The sequence below is a fragment of the Anopheles coluzzii genome, chromosome 3 (genome assembly GCF_943734685.1).
Source record: "Anopheles coluzzii chromosome 3, AcolN3, whole genome shotgun sequence".
Taxonomy (NCBI): domain Eukaryota; kingdom Metazoa; phylum Arthropoda; class Insecta; order Diptera; family Culicidae; genus Anopheles; species Anopheles coluzzii.
In genome coordinates, this window is record NC_064671.1 from 61657694 (window position 1) to 61676062 (window position 18369).

General features: G+C 44.6%; 1 protein-coding gene across 1 annotated transcript; it reads left to right on the forward strand.

Moving 5' to 3' along the window:
* The first annotated feature begins 9469 nt into the window (after window positions 1-9469).
* Window positions 9470-11779, forward strand: LOC120956205 (chromosome-associated kinesin KIF4A-like). The gene has a single exon (XM_049608953.1). It carries the CDS (start codon window positions 9728-9730, stop codon window positions 11777-11779), a length of 2052 nt encoding a protein of 683 aa, XP_049464910.1. The 5' UTR covers window positions 9470-9727.
* The last annotated feature ends 6590 nt before the right edge of the window (window positions 11780-18369 follow it).

An 18369-nucleotide genomic window follows, 5' to 3' on the forward strand; every position in this document is an offset into this window, starting at 1 on the left:
TTGGTTTCACGTGGTTCCACTGTATACCCTTTGCATATAATTAGCATCTTGCTAAGAAAACTCCGGTGGTCTTATCAATATTACACATACACAAATATAAAAACTCCAGTTTGTTCACGAATGAAGTTCCTTATGGAAGGATCAGTAAGTCTGGCATAACCTGCTGGCATAACGCTATTACAAGCGTAATTAGTAAACGAATTGATTCCAGTCAGTCGCCCACCACACACTAGCGAGCTACCACTGTCAGCTCTACATGTATCTTCTCCTTGGCTTCCCTTAGCACAAATCATGCTGAAAAAATAAATGCGTAGTGTAAGAACCGTTTCTTAACCGTTCCACGAGCAGGCTTACTTTGAACTAATCGGTTTTGAGAGCTGAGAATAGACTGAAGCACAACTATTCTGCGACACGGTGACCATGTTGGCGAAGCGTAATCCGCTAGGAATTACCGGTGAACTGAAATCTGTCCATCCCCATCCAACAACATAACACCTTGTACCGGCTGGGACCTGTACGTTTTGAATGCTTATTGGAGCCATATTTGGCCTACCCCGTAAAGCATTCGTTGGTACAGTCAAGGCGGCCACGTCAAAGTCATGTAATCCAGATGGAGGATTTGGCTTGAAGTCAGGATGATTCACTGCTCTGATCACTGGAATTGAGACACCTCCAGAGAACGGTGAAGTACTACCTCCATAGACGGACATCTGGAACATTGGTAGTACAATACAGGGTTTCCCACGATTTATTGGTTGGTTCCCAGCAATTTTTGGTGGGTTCCCATATTTTTTTGGTGCGTTCCCACGATTTTTTGGCCGTCTCCCAGAATTTGTTGGTCCAATTGTATTGATATCCAATCGGAAGATACCAATAAATTATGGGAAAAAACTAAAAATCTATGGGAACCCACCAAAAATTGATGGGAACCCACCAAAAAATCATGGGAACTGACCAATAAATCGCGGGAAACCCTGTATATCATATCAAATCTGATTTGTGTCATGATCAAAGAAACGCGCCCTGTACTCACCCTTGAAATATTCTTAAGGAATGGATACACACAATGAGCCGCGGACAAAACGTGTGAAACCGAGATGATGCTTTCTCCACAGAAATATTGGTCATCAATCCGTAAACTCACGGCGAATTTGTAATTTTCTATGCTAACTGGGACGCCGTTGACAATTCGTCCAGACGGTGCTACACCTTTTGTCTTGCCATGGATGTTAATATCATCAATCAGTTCGTTATCGTTGGCCTGCACTGCATTATCATAGAGCAATCCCAACAACACGAGAAAGAACACTTGTTTCATCGTTCCTTTTGTACAACTGTTGCGTTGCTAGAATCTGGCCTCATACTTATACCGAACACATTAAAGCATTCAGATTTTACGCACATGTCTGACGGTTGTTGACGTAATAAAAGTTTGGCAAACATATGGCTGTGGCGTATCGAGTAACATGTAGATATTGATAGAATGTTCTTTTTGGAAGCGGCGTTTGTAGCCAGCCACTTTTAGGATTCCTTGCAGGGGTATGCCTACATGAATTTACTTACTCTGTTCAAACAATACAGACTGTTCAGTCTATTTTTTTCGTCAATACACTTAGACCAGTCCATTGGCCACATATTGTCAATAAATACGTATTGCGATGTTAAACGATGTATATGACGAAAAACAAACCAAGCCCTCTCAGTTAATCAAATTCACTTATCTGTTCGAGAGTAAATTGAGCTATTTGAATCGAAACTTGTTTGTAACGCATTCTTGATTAAGCTACGATACTCGTGTATTTTGATAGGTCGGTTATAACGATTTCCTTCAAACCACCCGGCTTCACTAGACCGGGTAAAAACCTGTACCGCAGTAAAAATTACAGAACTGAATGAGTTTGCTGAGAGAGCGGTGCGGCTGTCGGTATGTTAAGAGTGCAGGCGTACAAAACATACTTGCCGATCTAACTCGACTCTGGTCAGTTTTTGGTTATAATTTCAACTCATGAATTTATGATTCGGGTATCCGTTTACTATTAGTTATCACAACAATCGTGCAAATTCTTGGGCGTATGGGAGATCTAACGGCGTATGGTAGAGCTCGATCTATAGCAGATCTAAGCACAAGACAGTCACGTTGTAAAGTTATTCACTTGACGTAGGTCCGACAGTTACAATACATTGCACTACATCATAGTAATAAAAAAAGTAAATACAATGGAGCGCCGTTTATCCCGGTACCTTTTATCCGGCTGTCCGTTTATCCGTGCTGTTGAAGAATGACAGTTCCATACAAAGGTGACATTGCGTTATCAGGATATTTGAAAAAGCGGTTAAAAGAGCACATTGTCATAACAAAAGACACGATAATTCGAGGCAAATTTCAAATATTCTAATGGGAAAAACAGCAAGTTAATGAAAACTGGGTTCTTTTTATCAAAAATTAGATAATTTTCCAAAAATCAATCAGGAATAGGTGATAAAATGTATCATTTGACTCATTATCCGTGTTATTCGCATATCCGGACGAGGTCAAGTCCCGAGAAGCCCGGATAAACGGCGCTCCACTGTAGGTACACGTACACACCACGTATGGTTTTTGGCGCTCATATTTGCTTTCCACCAGAAACAAAAAATAAAAAATAAAATACAGGTTATTGTTGTATACACCTTTAGAACACTTTGAGCTTGAGTGCAATCGACGTAGATGGTATCTATTTCGAACTTGTCGATGTCGGAATCGTTCGAATCTTACAGAGGTCTGAGGTAAGGTGACGGACTCTCACTTTTGATATTCAACATCACTGTAGGGGGGTGTTACGAGTAACGAGCGGCCTACTCCGCGATTTTTGGTTTGGGGAGGGGAAGGAAGGGTACCAGAAGGCTATCGGTGGAAACCACTGAGTAACCTTGTTGAAAGGGTAGGAGGAAACCGAAGGCCACCAGCGGGCAAGCCACTTGATCAACCCAGGGGAAAGGGTAGGAAGGGAACCAAAAATAACAGCGCAGAACCGCAGAACACCGAAGAACGTGTGCAAGTGTCAACCTTTGGCTACCCGCTAAGGACCTTAAGCGATTTGCACACTGGATGATGCGAGAAAAGAGAAATTCAAAAGAAATCAAGCTTCTAATCGTTGCTGGGTGTTAATCTCTGAATTCAATTTATTTTACAAATGGTTGTGTACTAATTGTCGTCGTACTGCTGTAGCGATGCGTGAACATTACAAGATTACAAGATTACACAATTACAAATGGTGGGACGCATTACATACGTGGAACGTTTAGTGTCAACACGCATGGCGACGGACAGACAACGCCATCTGTCTGTCTAATTGCTTGGCTTTTTGGATGACATCGACATCATCGGCAGGACAACACGAAGGTGTTTGAGGCGTACACCCGACTCAAACGTGTAGCAACAAGTATTGGATTGAGAATCAATGCAACGAAGACGAAATACCTGTTTGCCGGATGCTTAACCCGTGATAGGACCCGTGTATTTGGTTTAATAGGAAATTCTCGAGGTGGCGGAGGAGTTCTACTATCTTGTGCTATAAGAGCGGATGGTGCAAACGCTCTGGGCGTAATTGTACGATGCATCCTCCGGACCATCTTTACCGATGTGTTTTTGTTTGGAGTGTGGATGAGGGGAATTTACCACGACCTTGCTGTGCTGTGCAGCGAACCAAAAAAGTAAGCGGTAAAAGTCAGCAGGATACGTTAGCTGGGGTATTTTATTAAGATTCAGGACACAAGTTTCCCGAAGAAGGTGTTCGATGGCGATCCCCAGACCGGCATGAGGCGCAGGCGAGCACAGCGAGCTCGATGGGTGAATTAGGTAAGGCAAGATCCGTTAGACATCGGATGTCGACATGGATAGGAAGCTTCAACCAGGAAGCGATCCTGAAGAATCTTTGTTGACTAGGCTATGTCACGACAAAATGCTATGAGAGAGAGGGAGAGAGAGAGAGAGAGGGAGGGAGAGCGAGAGAGAAAGAGAGAGAGACAGAGAGAGAGAGAGAGAGACAGAGAGAGGGGGGGGGGGAGACCTCATGTAAGTATTTGGAAAGTGAGGAAAGTAGTTGAGTGCAAGCTCGGGATTCTGTTGTGAAGGCCTATAACTGGGCCATATTTATCTAATGTTTTGTGAAAACAAAACATTACTTTCGCGGAGACACATAAGTTTAAATGAGTGTATTTTAGTGACACTGGCTTCATTGACTTGACAAAAAGAAGTGCTTGACATACATAACAGCATTTGCGATTAGTATCATACATAGATTGAGTTTAAGGAAAATCGACTATGGAGGAACACTTGTTGAGTTTCAGAATGTTGGGTGAGCGTTTTCGAGGAAATGAAAATTGAATGTCACTAAAACGCCATGATTATGCCGCGCTCATTCGCCTTTTCCAATTGGTTGATTGATTCTATATTTAAAGTCAAACAATTTCACCATTCCAGCTATTGGCGACGATGGTTTAGCTATGGCGGATGAAGTCACGGCGTGGATGAGTGTTATGGCATCAGGCCGGGTTATTACGTCCTGCATTGATTAGTCGGTTTGCTATTTCGTTTCCCTGGATACCTGTGTGACTAGGAATCCAGCAGAATGTTACTTGGGGTGAATTCGGTATATTGCAGAGCAGTTGTTGGATGTTCGGGTCGCGGGCGGTTCCAGATTCAAGTGCTTGAAGAACACTTGCACTGTCGGTGAAGATCACGTTAAGTTTGTCTCTGTGTAGACCTACATCAGCAGCAATAACCAGGGCTATTGCTTCTGCGGTGGAGATTATGGTATCGTCTGGTAGTCGCATGGCGATATTGTCGATGCTGGAGTAGATTCCACAGCCAGAGGAACCGTTTTGTATTGATCCGTCTGTGAATATGAGATGGTGTTTATGGTATTTTTGCTGAACGAGTTCGGCAAAATGACGGTTAGCAATGACACTATTGAAACCAGCCCGAAGCTGATTTTTTATGGTCCAGTCTATTTGTGGCGGACGGCAGTACCAGGGGCAACTACCGATTTGGATAAGTTTGGTGACTGGGGGGAGTATTTGTCCTGTTAGTGTGGTGAATTCGGCGTTTGCCCTTTGGATAAGGGCATCGGCCTTGATGTTTTTCTCCATCATTCGTCCTTCAGCTGCTACTATCTTGTCGGTGATGATGTGGTCCAAGGGTTGAAGTCCGCTTTCACACAGAAGTGATGTTATGGGGCTCGTGATGAAAGCCCCAGTAGCACAGCGGATGGTACAGTGGTGCAATTTGTTTTTGGAAATTTTCCCGTTGCCGGGAGACTATTTCAATGCCGTAGAGTTGTTTTGGTAGCAGCCAGCTTTTGATGATTTGAAGTTATGTTTGGCGGAAGGCGCGATGTTGACCGGTTCCAATCATTCTGAAAAGATTCATACGGTTCTTCGCTTCTCTTTTTTGCTTCTCCCGAGTATTGTGTGCTTTAAATGTTAAGTGACGATCAAAAGTCACTCCTAGGATATCGGCTGTGCGTGTATTTGGTATTGCTAAGTTATTGTATGGGGCTGGTCTGATGGTACAGTCGTCAACTCGGACGACTTAACAACATGCCCGTCATGGATTCAATCTCCGAATAGACCGTGCCATCATACGTAGGACTGACTATTCTGCTATGGTAACAATTAGTCACTGAAAGCCAAACTCAATTCACTAGTGGGTACAGGCAGGTCTTGACCGACAACGGTTGTTGTGCCAAAAAGAAGAAGAAGAGGAAGAAGAGTTATTGTATGTTATGGGTTTTAGTGTATGATATTTGCTAATGTAGATGTGAAGTATTTTGGATTTGGAGTGTGAAATTGTGTAACCTGTCCAACGTGACCATTTTTGAACTATATTGACTCCTTCTTGTGAAGTTGTAGGTAATTCGGTTCTATTGTTGGATGCTGAGACAAGAACTATATCATCAGAATGCATGAAACATGTAATGTTACTGGGCATGGGGCGGAAGAGGGATTCTATACGAATCAGGAAACGAGTGGGAGAGAGAATGGCACCCTGGGGAACACCAATCTCTTGGACATGCAGGTCAGAAGATTGAGTTCAAATTAATACTTTGAATGTGCGATTTGAAAGGAAGCTTTAAAGGTACGCTGTAATGCGACCTCCAAAACTCCACAAATGTAGCTGTTCAAGAATTGTATGTCGCCAGGTTCTGTCAAAAGCTTTTGATAAATCTATTATTACACAGACAATGTGGTGGCCTTTGGGTAGTGGTTTTCTAAAAGTTCATTAATTTCGGCAAAATATGTCTCAGTACCTTTCCCACCTCTAAAGGCGTGTTTATTGGTACTAAGGAGGTTCCGGTCTTCTAATTCTTGAGTCAGTCTTGTATTTACCATTCGCTCCATAATTTTGCCAATGCAATTCAGGAGAGAAAAGGGGCGGTAGCTATCTATTGCATGTGGTGATTTATTGGGTTTTTGAATGGGAATTGTGAAACAGGATTTCTAGTCATCCGGTATGTTCCCGGAAGGCCAAATATTATTGTAAATCTGAAGAAGGACTGTTTTGGACCGGTAAGGAAGGTTTTGAAGCATTGGATAACCAATGTTGTCCGGGCCTGAAGACATGCCACGACATTTATTAAGCGGCCAATCAAGCTCATTAAGAGAAAAAAGACTATTGTAATATTGGTCGGAAGGGGGTGGAAGGGGTCTGGACGGAGATGAATTTATGGTTACAAAATGAGATGGAAAATTATGTGTTGCAGATGTATCATAAAAGTATCTAGCTAAAGCCTCAGGTATTTCTGTTGGTGGAATATTGGTGTTTTCTGTGTTTAGAATAATTATAGTTGGTTTGTGGTTTTTACCGGATAAAATTGCAACTTTCTGAAATATTACTTTAGTGGTTGTCTTAGGGTTAACTTTAAAAACAAATTTGCCTCAAGATAGATTTTTTGCAAATTTGAAGACTTTATTCAATACCACTTAGCCGGATAGCCAGTCCTTTCTACGGGGTGACGGGTCAATTCCGGACTTGAACCCATTACGGGCGTGTTATTGAGTCGTTCGAGTTGACGACTGTACCACAGGACCGCCCTTACTTATCAAAGTTATATTCTAAACAATAATATAAAACGTGAACGGGTGTGTGTAGGGTCGCCGCCTAAGGTTAAGTAACCTACGTTCGGTGGTTCGACCACTCCCGAAGCCATTAACGACATTTTTGGCATCGGTTGCTGTCAGTTGCACGACAGCATTGAATCGCGAATACATTTAAATGACTACGAACTAATGCAATTCGTTGCTGGATGCCAGGTATGGTTAGACAAGAACTGCGCTTCTCACATGCTCAAGCGATTTTTGTTACGAAGTTTTTATGGTTTTTACTTATATCTATATTTCTTCTTTCTTCTTCTTCTTTCCTCCATAAATTTGTATGTACAGTATCGGACATAAAGATAGAACCCTGGTGTTTTCAACGCAGCATGCACCTGTTGGGACAGGTTTATGTGTGGTTTGTGTGTTTGTGTGTGTGTGTATGTGTGTGTATGTGTGTGAACATGTGTGTGTGTGTTCATGTGTGTGTGTGTGTGTATGTTTGAATGTGTATTGGTGTGTGTGTTTGTTTCACAAGTATGTCGTTTCGTATAGATTTGTTAGTAGTTTTTCTGTGTTTTGGGTAAGGTTTTTGATGTAATAAGCAGAACCACCGCCCTCGCGATCAGTGTTTTTTCGATCTATTAACAACTTTACGGTCTTCTTTCGCCGTGGTCTTCTGAGGACGTCCGGTTGACTTGCGCGTTTCGGTTGTCCAAGCGCGTTTCAGTTGTCCAAGCGCGTTTTGGTTGTCCAAACACATTTCGGATGTCCGAAGCGCGTTTGCGACAAAAGTGCGCGATCGTTCCATTACAAACTCGATCGTTTTGCGCTTAATGTTTTGCGCCAGCAGCCGCCATTCGCTTTATTATATGGCGCTGATCATCGGTAGAATGTTTACCTCTACCCATTGTTACTAACATTGCTTGCTTGGACCGTCAAGAACGCGCTGGTTAAAAAGTTGGACACGGCTGATCCCGTGCTCAGCCTGCGTTCTGCTTCTACACGTGATGAATTACATCGTTGTAGAGCAGCAAAAAAAGCGTATGGATAAAAACTATCAATGAGTAAGCGAGTGAGTGTCTACCCATTTAAATCGAGAACCGAATACTGCCGCGCTCATGAAACAAAACGCCCATTGAAAAGAACAACTGCGCGCCAGCTCAATGCACGCACAAAGTTTAACATGCGCACACAACGTTCAACGCAGAGATGCACGCAGGCATTTCTATGGCGTGCACTGGAGAAACACCTGTAAGGGAATGCCGAGTTCATTGCTGTTGTGCGCGTGTCCATTTCACATCGCTGAGCATGCACATTCATCAACCAGCACACCTTCATTTCTTCCGAGGAATAAGCGCTGCTGTCGATGCAAACTTTAGCTTTTATCCAAGTGCAAACGCACGCTGTCTCACATGATAACACACATTATCAGAATACTTTCCATGCAATATGAAACCATAGCAAGCTACGTTTTTCAGACACAAACCCGCGCACTTGCAAATACACATTAAAAAGCACACTCTCTTTCTACTACTACTACTACACACACACACACACACACACACACACACACACACACACACACACACATAAACACACACACACACACACACACACACACACACACACACACACACACACACACACACACACACACACACACACACACACACACACACACACACACACACACACACACACACACACACACACACACACACACACACACACACACACACACACACACACACACACTCACTCACACATACACACATACACACACACATATATACACAAACACAAACACAAGTAACGTGGTAAAACAAGTGCACGGTGCGTTGAAAACACCAGGGTTCTATCTTTATGTCCGATACTGTACCTAGTCGTCGCCCCCGTTTCCGTGCACCTCTGCACATACCATCTCGCGTTACTAAATAAATATTCACATTCCATCGGCCCGAATCATTAATAACTCCTTGTAATCCTTCTTGCTCGTAATATTAGACACTAGGTTGTATGTTAGATTATTGTTAAATGCGATGCTTGTTAAGTCTTTTTGGCTTTTGAAGCTTTTAAAAAGTTTGGAAATTTGCTAATGCATCAGAAAGTTCTAAGTATCATAGAATGCTTTTTACCCGTTAGACTGGTTGCCTGCAAAAGGGTTATTGGGAAAAAGAAATATAAAAATCCAGGTAAAAAAAAGTTAACAAATGTTGTGACATTTTTTAGAAAAACAAGCCCGTGTGTTTAGGCAGATAAACTATATTTTTTACGCCAATCAGATACCTGCCGTATGAGAAATGGGCAAAGAAAAACAATATGGCTACCCGTGTAGCCTTGTATTGCTCGTGTATTGCCTGCAATTTCGTATAAAAGGGGGCAATGTCACGACACCAACCATCACTCGTGTTCAACATTTTACGTGCAACAGGTCTCTTGAGCCTTTGGTGAGACTTCGTTATTTGTGATCACCTGTAATAATCGTGTGCTACGCTTATTCACGTGTTGTGTAGCTTCTACGGTATTCTGTTAAATGCCATCCAACGCATTGGTTTAAACTGATCCACAATTATACGCCTATCTATCAATAGTCCGTCGACTAATTAAAAGCAAGCTACCCTTACACGTGGTAACGAAGACGAGTGCAACAATGCCTGGTCAAGAAAGTGTGAAGGTGGCGGTGCGCATCCGACCCATGTCCCAGTCTGAGCTAGCTCGCGGCTGCCAGACCGTGGTAAAGCAAGCAACCCCAAACTTCCCGCATCTGCTTGTGGGCAACGGGCGCACACCGTGGCACCCTTTCGCCTACAACTACGTCTTCCCGCCCAGCGCTTTGCAGTCCCAAGTGTACGAAGAGGCTATTTCACCAATGCTGCACAAGCTGTTCGCAGGCTACAACGCGACAATCCTTTCGTACGGACAGAGGAGCTCGGGCAAAACGTTCACAATGGGAACAGACTTTATTGGCGAGATGGATAGCAACGTGGGTGTGATACCGCGAGCAATCAACGAGATCTTTTGCCTTATTGCGGACGGCACGGAGGCGGCGGTTGCACTCGTCGACACGCGAATCACCTGCTCATTCATCGAGGTGTACCAAGACCAAGTGTACGATCTGCTCACGGAAAATGCGATCGATATCGAGCGGCATCCGGTCAATATACGGGAAGCGGCCGGCGGGAACATCATACTCGAGGGGCTGACCGAAGTGCCGGTGAACGACAAGCAGTGTGCATTAGACTGTTTGACGCGTGGTTCGTTCGGCCGAGCGTCGCGTAATCCCGCAATGAACAACGTGTCCACTCGCAGCCACGCGATCTTTACGCTCACGATGCACCACACTGCCAAGGACGATCCGACCATGGTGACACACTCCAAGTTCCGAATGGTGGATCTAGCCGGTTCGGAGCGCTCTAAAAAGACGAAATCGTCAGGCAGCAGGTTCAAGGAAGGAGTCGAAATTAACAAGTGTCTGCTGGCGCTCGGGAATGTGATCACGGCGCTGGGCAGCAGCGTCAGGTCGAGCAAGGGGCACATACCGTACCGCAGCTCGAAGCTGACCCGGTTGCTGCAAGACTCGCTGGGCGGAAACTCGTACACGCTTATGATTGCATGCGTCTCACCGACCGACTACAACCTGTCCGATACGTACAGCACGCTGCGTTATGCGAGCCAGGTGCGCACGATAAAGAATAAGCCGATTATCAACCAGGATCCGCCACAAGCCCGCATCAAGCAACTGAAAGCCATCATACATGACATGCGTGAGGAGATTCTGTCGCTGAAGAAGGACGAGGATAAGAAATTAGGGGCTCCGCAACATGGGAATGCTGGACTTACAAGTAGCACGTCCCCCAGCTATAAGCAACTGCAGGAAGAGAACCGTTTGCTACAGCTCCAGTTGCAGGCAAAGATGCAAGAGCTGGAAGCAAACGAGATACGCGTAACATCGGCAGACAGGTTTCTAGAGGACATCGAGCAGTTGTTGAAGCCGCAGGGCAAGGCAGGTGTGCCGAAAGACGAAATGCATAGCAAGCTGGCTGCTCTGCTAGCACGTGAGAAGCGCTCGAAGAAGATTGAGGAGTGTTGGCACAAGTTGCAACAGCTCGAGACGGAGGTGGCCGATCTATTCCGGCCGAGTGTGAGAATAGCGAGTGAGCAAGCGAAGCTCAAAGAAGAGGACGCGAAGCGGATCGCCGGCAACCTAGAGCGCATCGACATAAATGAACCTTTTGAGCTGGGTAGGCGGCTGGCTGCGACACTGGCTGAATGGCGCAACCTAACCGAAGGTAACACTCACGACCAGGCGGTGATGCGTAGGGCTGAGGCAGCTTGCTGGGTATGGCAGATAGATAAAGTTATGTTCAGTACAGTCAAGGCAATGGTGCCTCTGTTCAAGCTGCAAAACGAGCGTGCCGAGAAGGTTAAACACATCGAACAGATTAAGGCGCAGTGTGCGAGGCTTCAGGAGGGGAGCGCCAAACACAAGAAGCTCCGTAGGCAGATTCTGCAAAACGAAACAGACCTTGAATATAGCAATACGCAGATCAACGACCTGCAAACGAATATATTGGCTACTTGCTCGGAAAGCCTGCCGAAGATAATCGATGACAGGCTGGCAAAGCTGCCGGATGGATCAAAAGTGTTTAATCGCATACTGATAAAACTTGTAGAGGCATCCGCGTTCATAATTGTGGCATGATACGATCTAGTGGATCTATAAACAACGAGCGACTACCAGCTGAGGAAGCTACCACGCACTTTCTTCCTGCTCGAAACCACAAGGAGATGCTGCAGTCCGGCAATCGTCACGAGGGCAACCTGTCTCTGATTAATACTAGTAACGAACTCCACTGTAAAAGCAATTGTGCAATACATCGTTTTCATTCTCCAACTTTTTGCTGCGATATTACATCCAGATAGATTTAATTGATAGGTGGATAGCTTTAGGTGGCAAATGAGCATTTGATTTATATTTTTACATACATAAAAGTTGGTAAACATGTAATGAATATCAGTGTATATAAACAAACAGTTTCTCGTTTTTACCATACTCAAGCTAGAGAGAGTGATTAATCTCTATATGCAAAACACAAAAGCCCAATACGTATACTAACCGAATAATAAACCACATTTTGTAACCTAACTATTTCACAATAGCTACATTGTACCTTACCCAGTTTATTCTTTACCTTTTGTTGTACCTGCAATGAAAACTCTGCTAGCACAGTTGCTATTATATATCACAATTCTCGGTGTTTGTATAATTTTAATACTTTCATTCTATGTAGGGTAATTCTGGTGTTAAATGACCGTGGCCAGTTTCGTCAGGACTACTTTGATACCTGTTGTCATGACATTCAAGCTACACGTGTTTGTCCTATTAATGGGTACCGTAAAAAGCTGGTAGGAAAATAAATGACATACATGCTCCACATCGAAACAATTAAAAAGTGTGACTTTAACTTATTGCATAAAAACATAAAAAAATATTAGAACCATCGCCTGAATAATACTAGAAACTTTACTGATCATGGAATCAAGTACTACTAAGATGAAAGATACCGATCACTCCTCTACCTTGAGCGTATAAGTATAGGCCTTGATTTGCGCAGCCGACAAATGTCTACGCAGAGATAAAACAACGTGATTTTCACTCATAGCGTGAATGAAGCCTTTAGGTATTTGAATATGGAATCACTCCTGACTTTTTAAAAAAGAAATTACCCCTTTTTTAGGAAATTCAACAGCCTAGCAATACACTGGACTTCAAGTCTGTGTCTGTGTTTAAAATGAAATGAATTGAATAGATCATAACCTTCAGACGAAAATACACGAACCTGAATCTCTGATACTGGGATTACAAGCGCGGTAAAGTGTACATGTGTGGTTGTTTGTTCCGAGGTTTGTACAGATTCCATGTCTCAGAGGCGTATATGAGTACCGGTAATATGTAGATGCTATAACAGGTTGGCTGATAAGTACCCGGTCCAACAAAGAAAGACACATTTTTTTTGTCAAAATTCGTTTTTATTATTCAACATAGTTCCCTTCAAGAGCGATACAACGATTATAACGACCTTCCAATTTTTTGATACCATTTTGGTAGTACTCCTTCGGTTTTGCCTCAAAATAGGCCTCAGTTTCGGCGACCACCTCTTCATTGCAGCCAATTTTTTTCCCTGCGAGCATCCTTTTGAGGTCTGAGAACAAGAAAAAGTCGCTGGGGGCCAGATCTGGAGAATACGGTGGGTGGGGAAGCAATTCGAAGCCCAATTCATGAATTTTTGCCATCGTTCTCAATGACTTGTGGCACGGTGCGTAGTCTTGGTGGAACAACACTTTTTTACACAATAACAAAAGTTGCTTGACAAAAGACGCTCTGTCTCACAAACTAATTGACATACAGACGTCAAATTTTGACACGAATCATTTGAAGGTTGGTACTATATAAAAATAATATACATTTAATACTAGCGGCGCCATCTATGTGTCAGACCGGGGACTTATCAGCCAACCTGTTATATTCCCAACTTTGTCCGACGCGGCAGGTCGAAGCTTGCATGACATTGACGTTGCTGACATTTTACCTGTGATAGGTGAATTCTAGGACGACTTCAAAAGTGCGTTCACCTATGTGGACGTAGCATTCCTACGTATGTTTGAATTTGTTGTTGGTGGGTCGGTGATGTTGCCGCCATCAGTTTGCCACCATCCAGTTGACAGTTGACAGCTGACGACAGAGTGTGTTTTCTCACTGTGCTCCGCGTAAATCCGTGAATTATTTTGTCGTTTCGGCCTTATTTTCGTCAAACTGCCGCTTAGCTGTGACTTAAGCTGTCCCTGGTAGTCCTGCCTTCAATCGTTCGTCACAACCATTCCTGACTTTGCTGTATTTCCTGCGTTTGTTCCTGAGTCCTGTGGCATCTATCTGCAACGGCAACTAAAATGGAGGGAGTTTGTTGTGACTGCTCTGTGCCACTTGAATCGCTTGAGTGTGGTATTATGTGCTCGTTCTGTGATGCTGTATATCACTCAGCGTGCACTAAATTACCTTTCACTGTGATCGAAGAGGTAAAACGGACGGCATCTCTTCATTGGAGCTGTGTAGGGTGTTCGAATGCTCTTGGCAACCCACATAGTAAAGCTGTCAAAACAACGGGTATGCAGGTCGGCTTCCAGGCGGCTCTTACTGCCGCTGTCGAGGTGATGAAAGCTGCTTTAGTCCCGCCTGTGATGCACGAAATCCGTGAGGGCTTTGCCAGTTTTGCCGCGGCTCACCAAGCTCCTAGCGAACACTTCAACGTACCGCCCCCAGATGCCCTCCCGAGTGGAAAGCGTAGAAGGTTGTTCCGTGACGTTGTTGCATCCACGGAAGCCATTGTTGTTGACAATGCTCCACTATACCCTGTAAATACAGACACCGACAATACTCACCAAAGAAATCGCCCTTCACTACCACCAATAATAACAGGAACCGATACCACCACCACGTCGATCCCAACCGTGTCACAACTACCAAGAACAAACTATATGTGGCTACATCTATCTAGGTTAGCCAAAACCGTCACTGTTGACCAGGTAGTGTCGATGGTAAAATCACAGTTGGACACCACGGACGTCATCGCTTTTAGTTTGCTGAAAGCGGGAACAACCATTAGCTCAGTTAGTTCACTAACTTTTAAGGTTAGAATTATCGCTGCTCTTCGAGATAAAGCACTTACCGCAGGATCTTGGCCGGTCGGGCTCGGTGTGCGTGAGTTTATCTCACTCCCGCAAAGGCCGTCTCACCATCGTCCTGATCTTACCAACACAAACACACCTATACCTGTTCGACATAGCCCGATGCACCCTGTACAATTATCACCCGATATGAATTGTACCTTAATATCGCCTGCTCCACCAAAAACAACTACAGCCACACCAAACACCGTTAAAATGCACCAAACTACTATTCAACACTTTTTTCTTAAGTAATAATCACACAACTGTTTCCTCAAAAGGCACTGTGCCACTGAATCTGACTAGTCATTTGTTTACACGAAGTAACAACACGTCAACGACACGATCTCTCACCGATGACCTTGCACCAACTTACACACGCATACCACTCAATGTCCGTTCCACGTCTATAACTGTATACTATCAGAATGTGCGAGGTTTACGATCCAAAGCTGATGAGTTCCGTTTAACTGTGTTAGAAGCGGACTATGATGTTGTGGTACTCACTGAGACTTGGCTCGATCCCAGCCTTCCCACAGCTCTCCTATTTGGCGATGCGCACTGTGTCTATCGTTGCGATAGAAATGCCGCAAACAGCTCTCTATCTCGAGGCGGTGGAGTACTAATTGCGGTGAGTTCCGCTCTCCGCTCTCATGCGCTCCCAGTGCTTGCGCAAACACTTGAAATCGCTTGCATCTGCATTCAGCTCCCGACGTACCGATTATTCATTGCTGCTGCCTACCTTCCTCCCAACCATAGCACGGACGAAGGAAAAATAAATGCATTACTGGACACCGTCAACAGCATTTGCGACACACTAGGTCCAAACGACAGATTCGTGCTCGTGGGAGACTTTAACCAACCCGCTCTTTCCTGGTCGCCTGCGCAATCGAATCATGAAACCCCTTTTGTGTTTTTTGAACCTCATACTAGTTCAGTTCGTAGCGCCCAATTCGTCGATGGACTGCACCAGAATGCGCTTTACCAACTTAATAACAACACTAACTCTATGGGGCGCATCTTAGACCTTGCATACGGGAATTGGTCAAGTGCAGCAACTTCTTCGCTCATACGCGTCAGCGAGCACCCGCTGCTGCCAATAGACTGCTATCACCCACCGCTCGAATTTGATTTGGAAATCACAGCATCGTCTATGAATCACGCTACCACTGTTACGGAAATAAAGCTCAATTACGCACGTGCTGACCTTACTAAACTCAAGAGACTGATCTGCTCCTTCAACCAATCCTTTGAATGCTCAAACTATACATCCATTGACCATGCCACGAACGATTTCTCAGAGTTTATGCGGGCCGCATTGCGTGAATGTGCTCCTATTAAAAAGCCCCATCGCGGACCGCCGTGGGGTGACCGCACATTACATGCCCTAAAAAAAGCAAAGCGAGCCGCTTATGACAATTTACGCGCTAATCGATCCACACCGTGTCGGCTTTACTACAATGGTGCTCATGCACTTTATCGACGTTATAATAGAGTCTGCTATCGTCGATATATACGCCAGACTGAACGAAGCTTGCGAAAGTACCCTCGCCGCTTTTGGAGCTTTGCCGACAACATGCGCAAGTCAACTGGCCTCCCCGGGACTATTCGGTATAAGGATAATTGTGCACACTCGCCATTAGATATTTGTGAACTGTTCGCCACGCGTTTCGAGGATAGCTTCATCTCTAACATCACACCTCCGGAGGCTGTTGCTTCCGCGCTCGTGAACACTCCGGCAGATGCAATTCATGTCACGCTACCTATCGTCACCGAGACCCTGGTTACCCAAAAAATCGAGCGTCTAAAGTCGTCATACTCCGAGGGGCCAGATGGTATCCCAGCGACAATTCTCAAGCGTTGTGCCGTATCGGTAGCTCCTGTTTTAACTAAGATTTTTAACGAATCTCTGCGCACAGGAACCTTTCCATCACTGTGGAAGGTCTCTTGGCTAACACCCATCCACAAAAAGGGCAGCAAAAACGAAGCAGTGAACTATCGAGGTATTACCTCTTTAGCTGCCTGCGCCAAAGTGTTCGAGCTAATCATCTATGAACCATTAATGGCATCTGCCGGCAAATACATCAGCACTAACCAACATGGATTCATGCCTAAGAGATCAACTACGACAAATCTGATGCAATTCGTTAGCGGCTGTTATAAGTCCATTGATGATGGTATGCAGGTTGATGCCATTTACACGGACATTAAGGCGGCTTTTGACAGTGTGTCCCACAACATTCTTCTGGCAAAACTTGATAGACTTGGATTATCACCACCCCTGGTAAAGTGGATGAAATCGTATTTATGTGGTCGTTCATATGCAGTTAGAATGGGCTCCCACCAATCTAGATCTATCGGTGCCTCTTCCGGCGTACCCCAGGGCAGCAACCTGGGGCCTCTGTTGTTTCTGCTCTACATAAGCGACTTGTGCACGGCACTCCCGGATAACAGTTGCCTACTCTACGCAGATGATGCTAAAATCTATCGTGAAATCCGTGAGCCCGAGGACCATCTTCAACTTCAAGCCACTTTGACTGAATTTGTCTCCTGGTGCAAGCGTAATGCACTAAGCGTCTGTATCGATAAATGCGCCATAATCTCATTCAGCCGTTCAAGAGCTCCAGCGCTGTTTAATTATACGCTTGATGGTCAGAACCTCGAAAGAGTGAACTGTGTAAAGGATCTAGGAGTCCTCCTAGATGCTAAACTCTCCTTCGAAGAACAGATAGACCAAGTAGTCGCTAGTGGCAATCGTCTACTTGGCTTGGTCATAAACATGACGCGCGAGCTTCGTGATCCTATGTGTTTCAAGACACTGTACTGCGCACTTATCAGACCACTGCTGGAATATGCTAGCATTGTTTGGTGGCCAGCATCTACTCGGGCACTTGCGCGGCTAGAGTCCATTCAACGGAAGGCAACGCGCTTCGCCCTCCGTGATTGGCCGCGTCGTCTCGACTACAGAACTAGGTGTCTGCTGCTTGGAATCCCGCCTCTCGCCGAACGTGTTGAGCACACCAGACTAGCATTTATCACGGGAATCTTAAACGGAACCATCGACTGTCCCGAGCTGCTTTCAAGGATTCACCTCTATGTTCCTGCCAGAATACTCCGTCGCCGACCAATGCTGGCAGTCGCTGAAACCCGAACAACATTTGGCTCTCGCAACCCCCTTCTTTGTATGTGCCGTCTATTAAATTCAGCTAACGATATTTATGAGCCTGGAATGACGATAACGGAACTGACTTCACTTTTAAGTGTTCGGAATGCGTTCAACAATAACAATATATAAATGTTCTGTTCGTTATCTAATGTAATGTATTGTAAACAAATTCTGACTCGAGAGGGCTTCATAGTCCATCGATTAATAAACTAAACTAAACTAAACTAAACTAATCCTTTCGTAGGCTTCTGCTACATAGGAAAGCAACCCACCAATGATGTACAGTACTGGGTATTCAAAATCGGACACTTCGGTTTTGGCTGCTCTACCTACTTTGCGATACAATTAGCAGATTCCTAGAATTATTTATTATTTATTATTCAGAAAGAACGGCTTCGGCCGAA

Coding starts and splice junctions, on each gene's coding strand:
- LOC120956205 (XM_049608953.1), top strand. CDS start 9,728: ATGCCTGGTCAAGAAAGTGTGAAGGTGGCGGTGCGCATCCGACCCATG.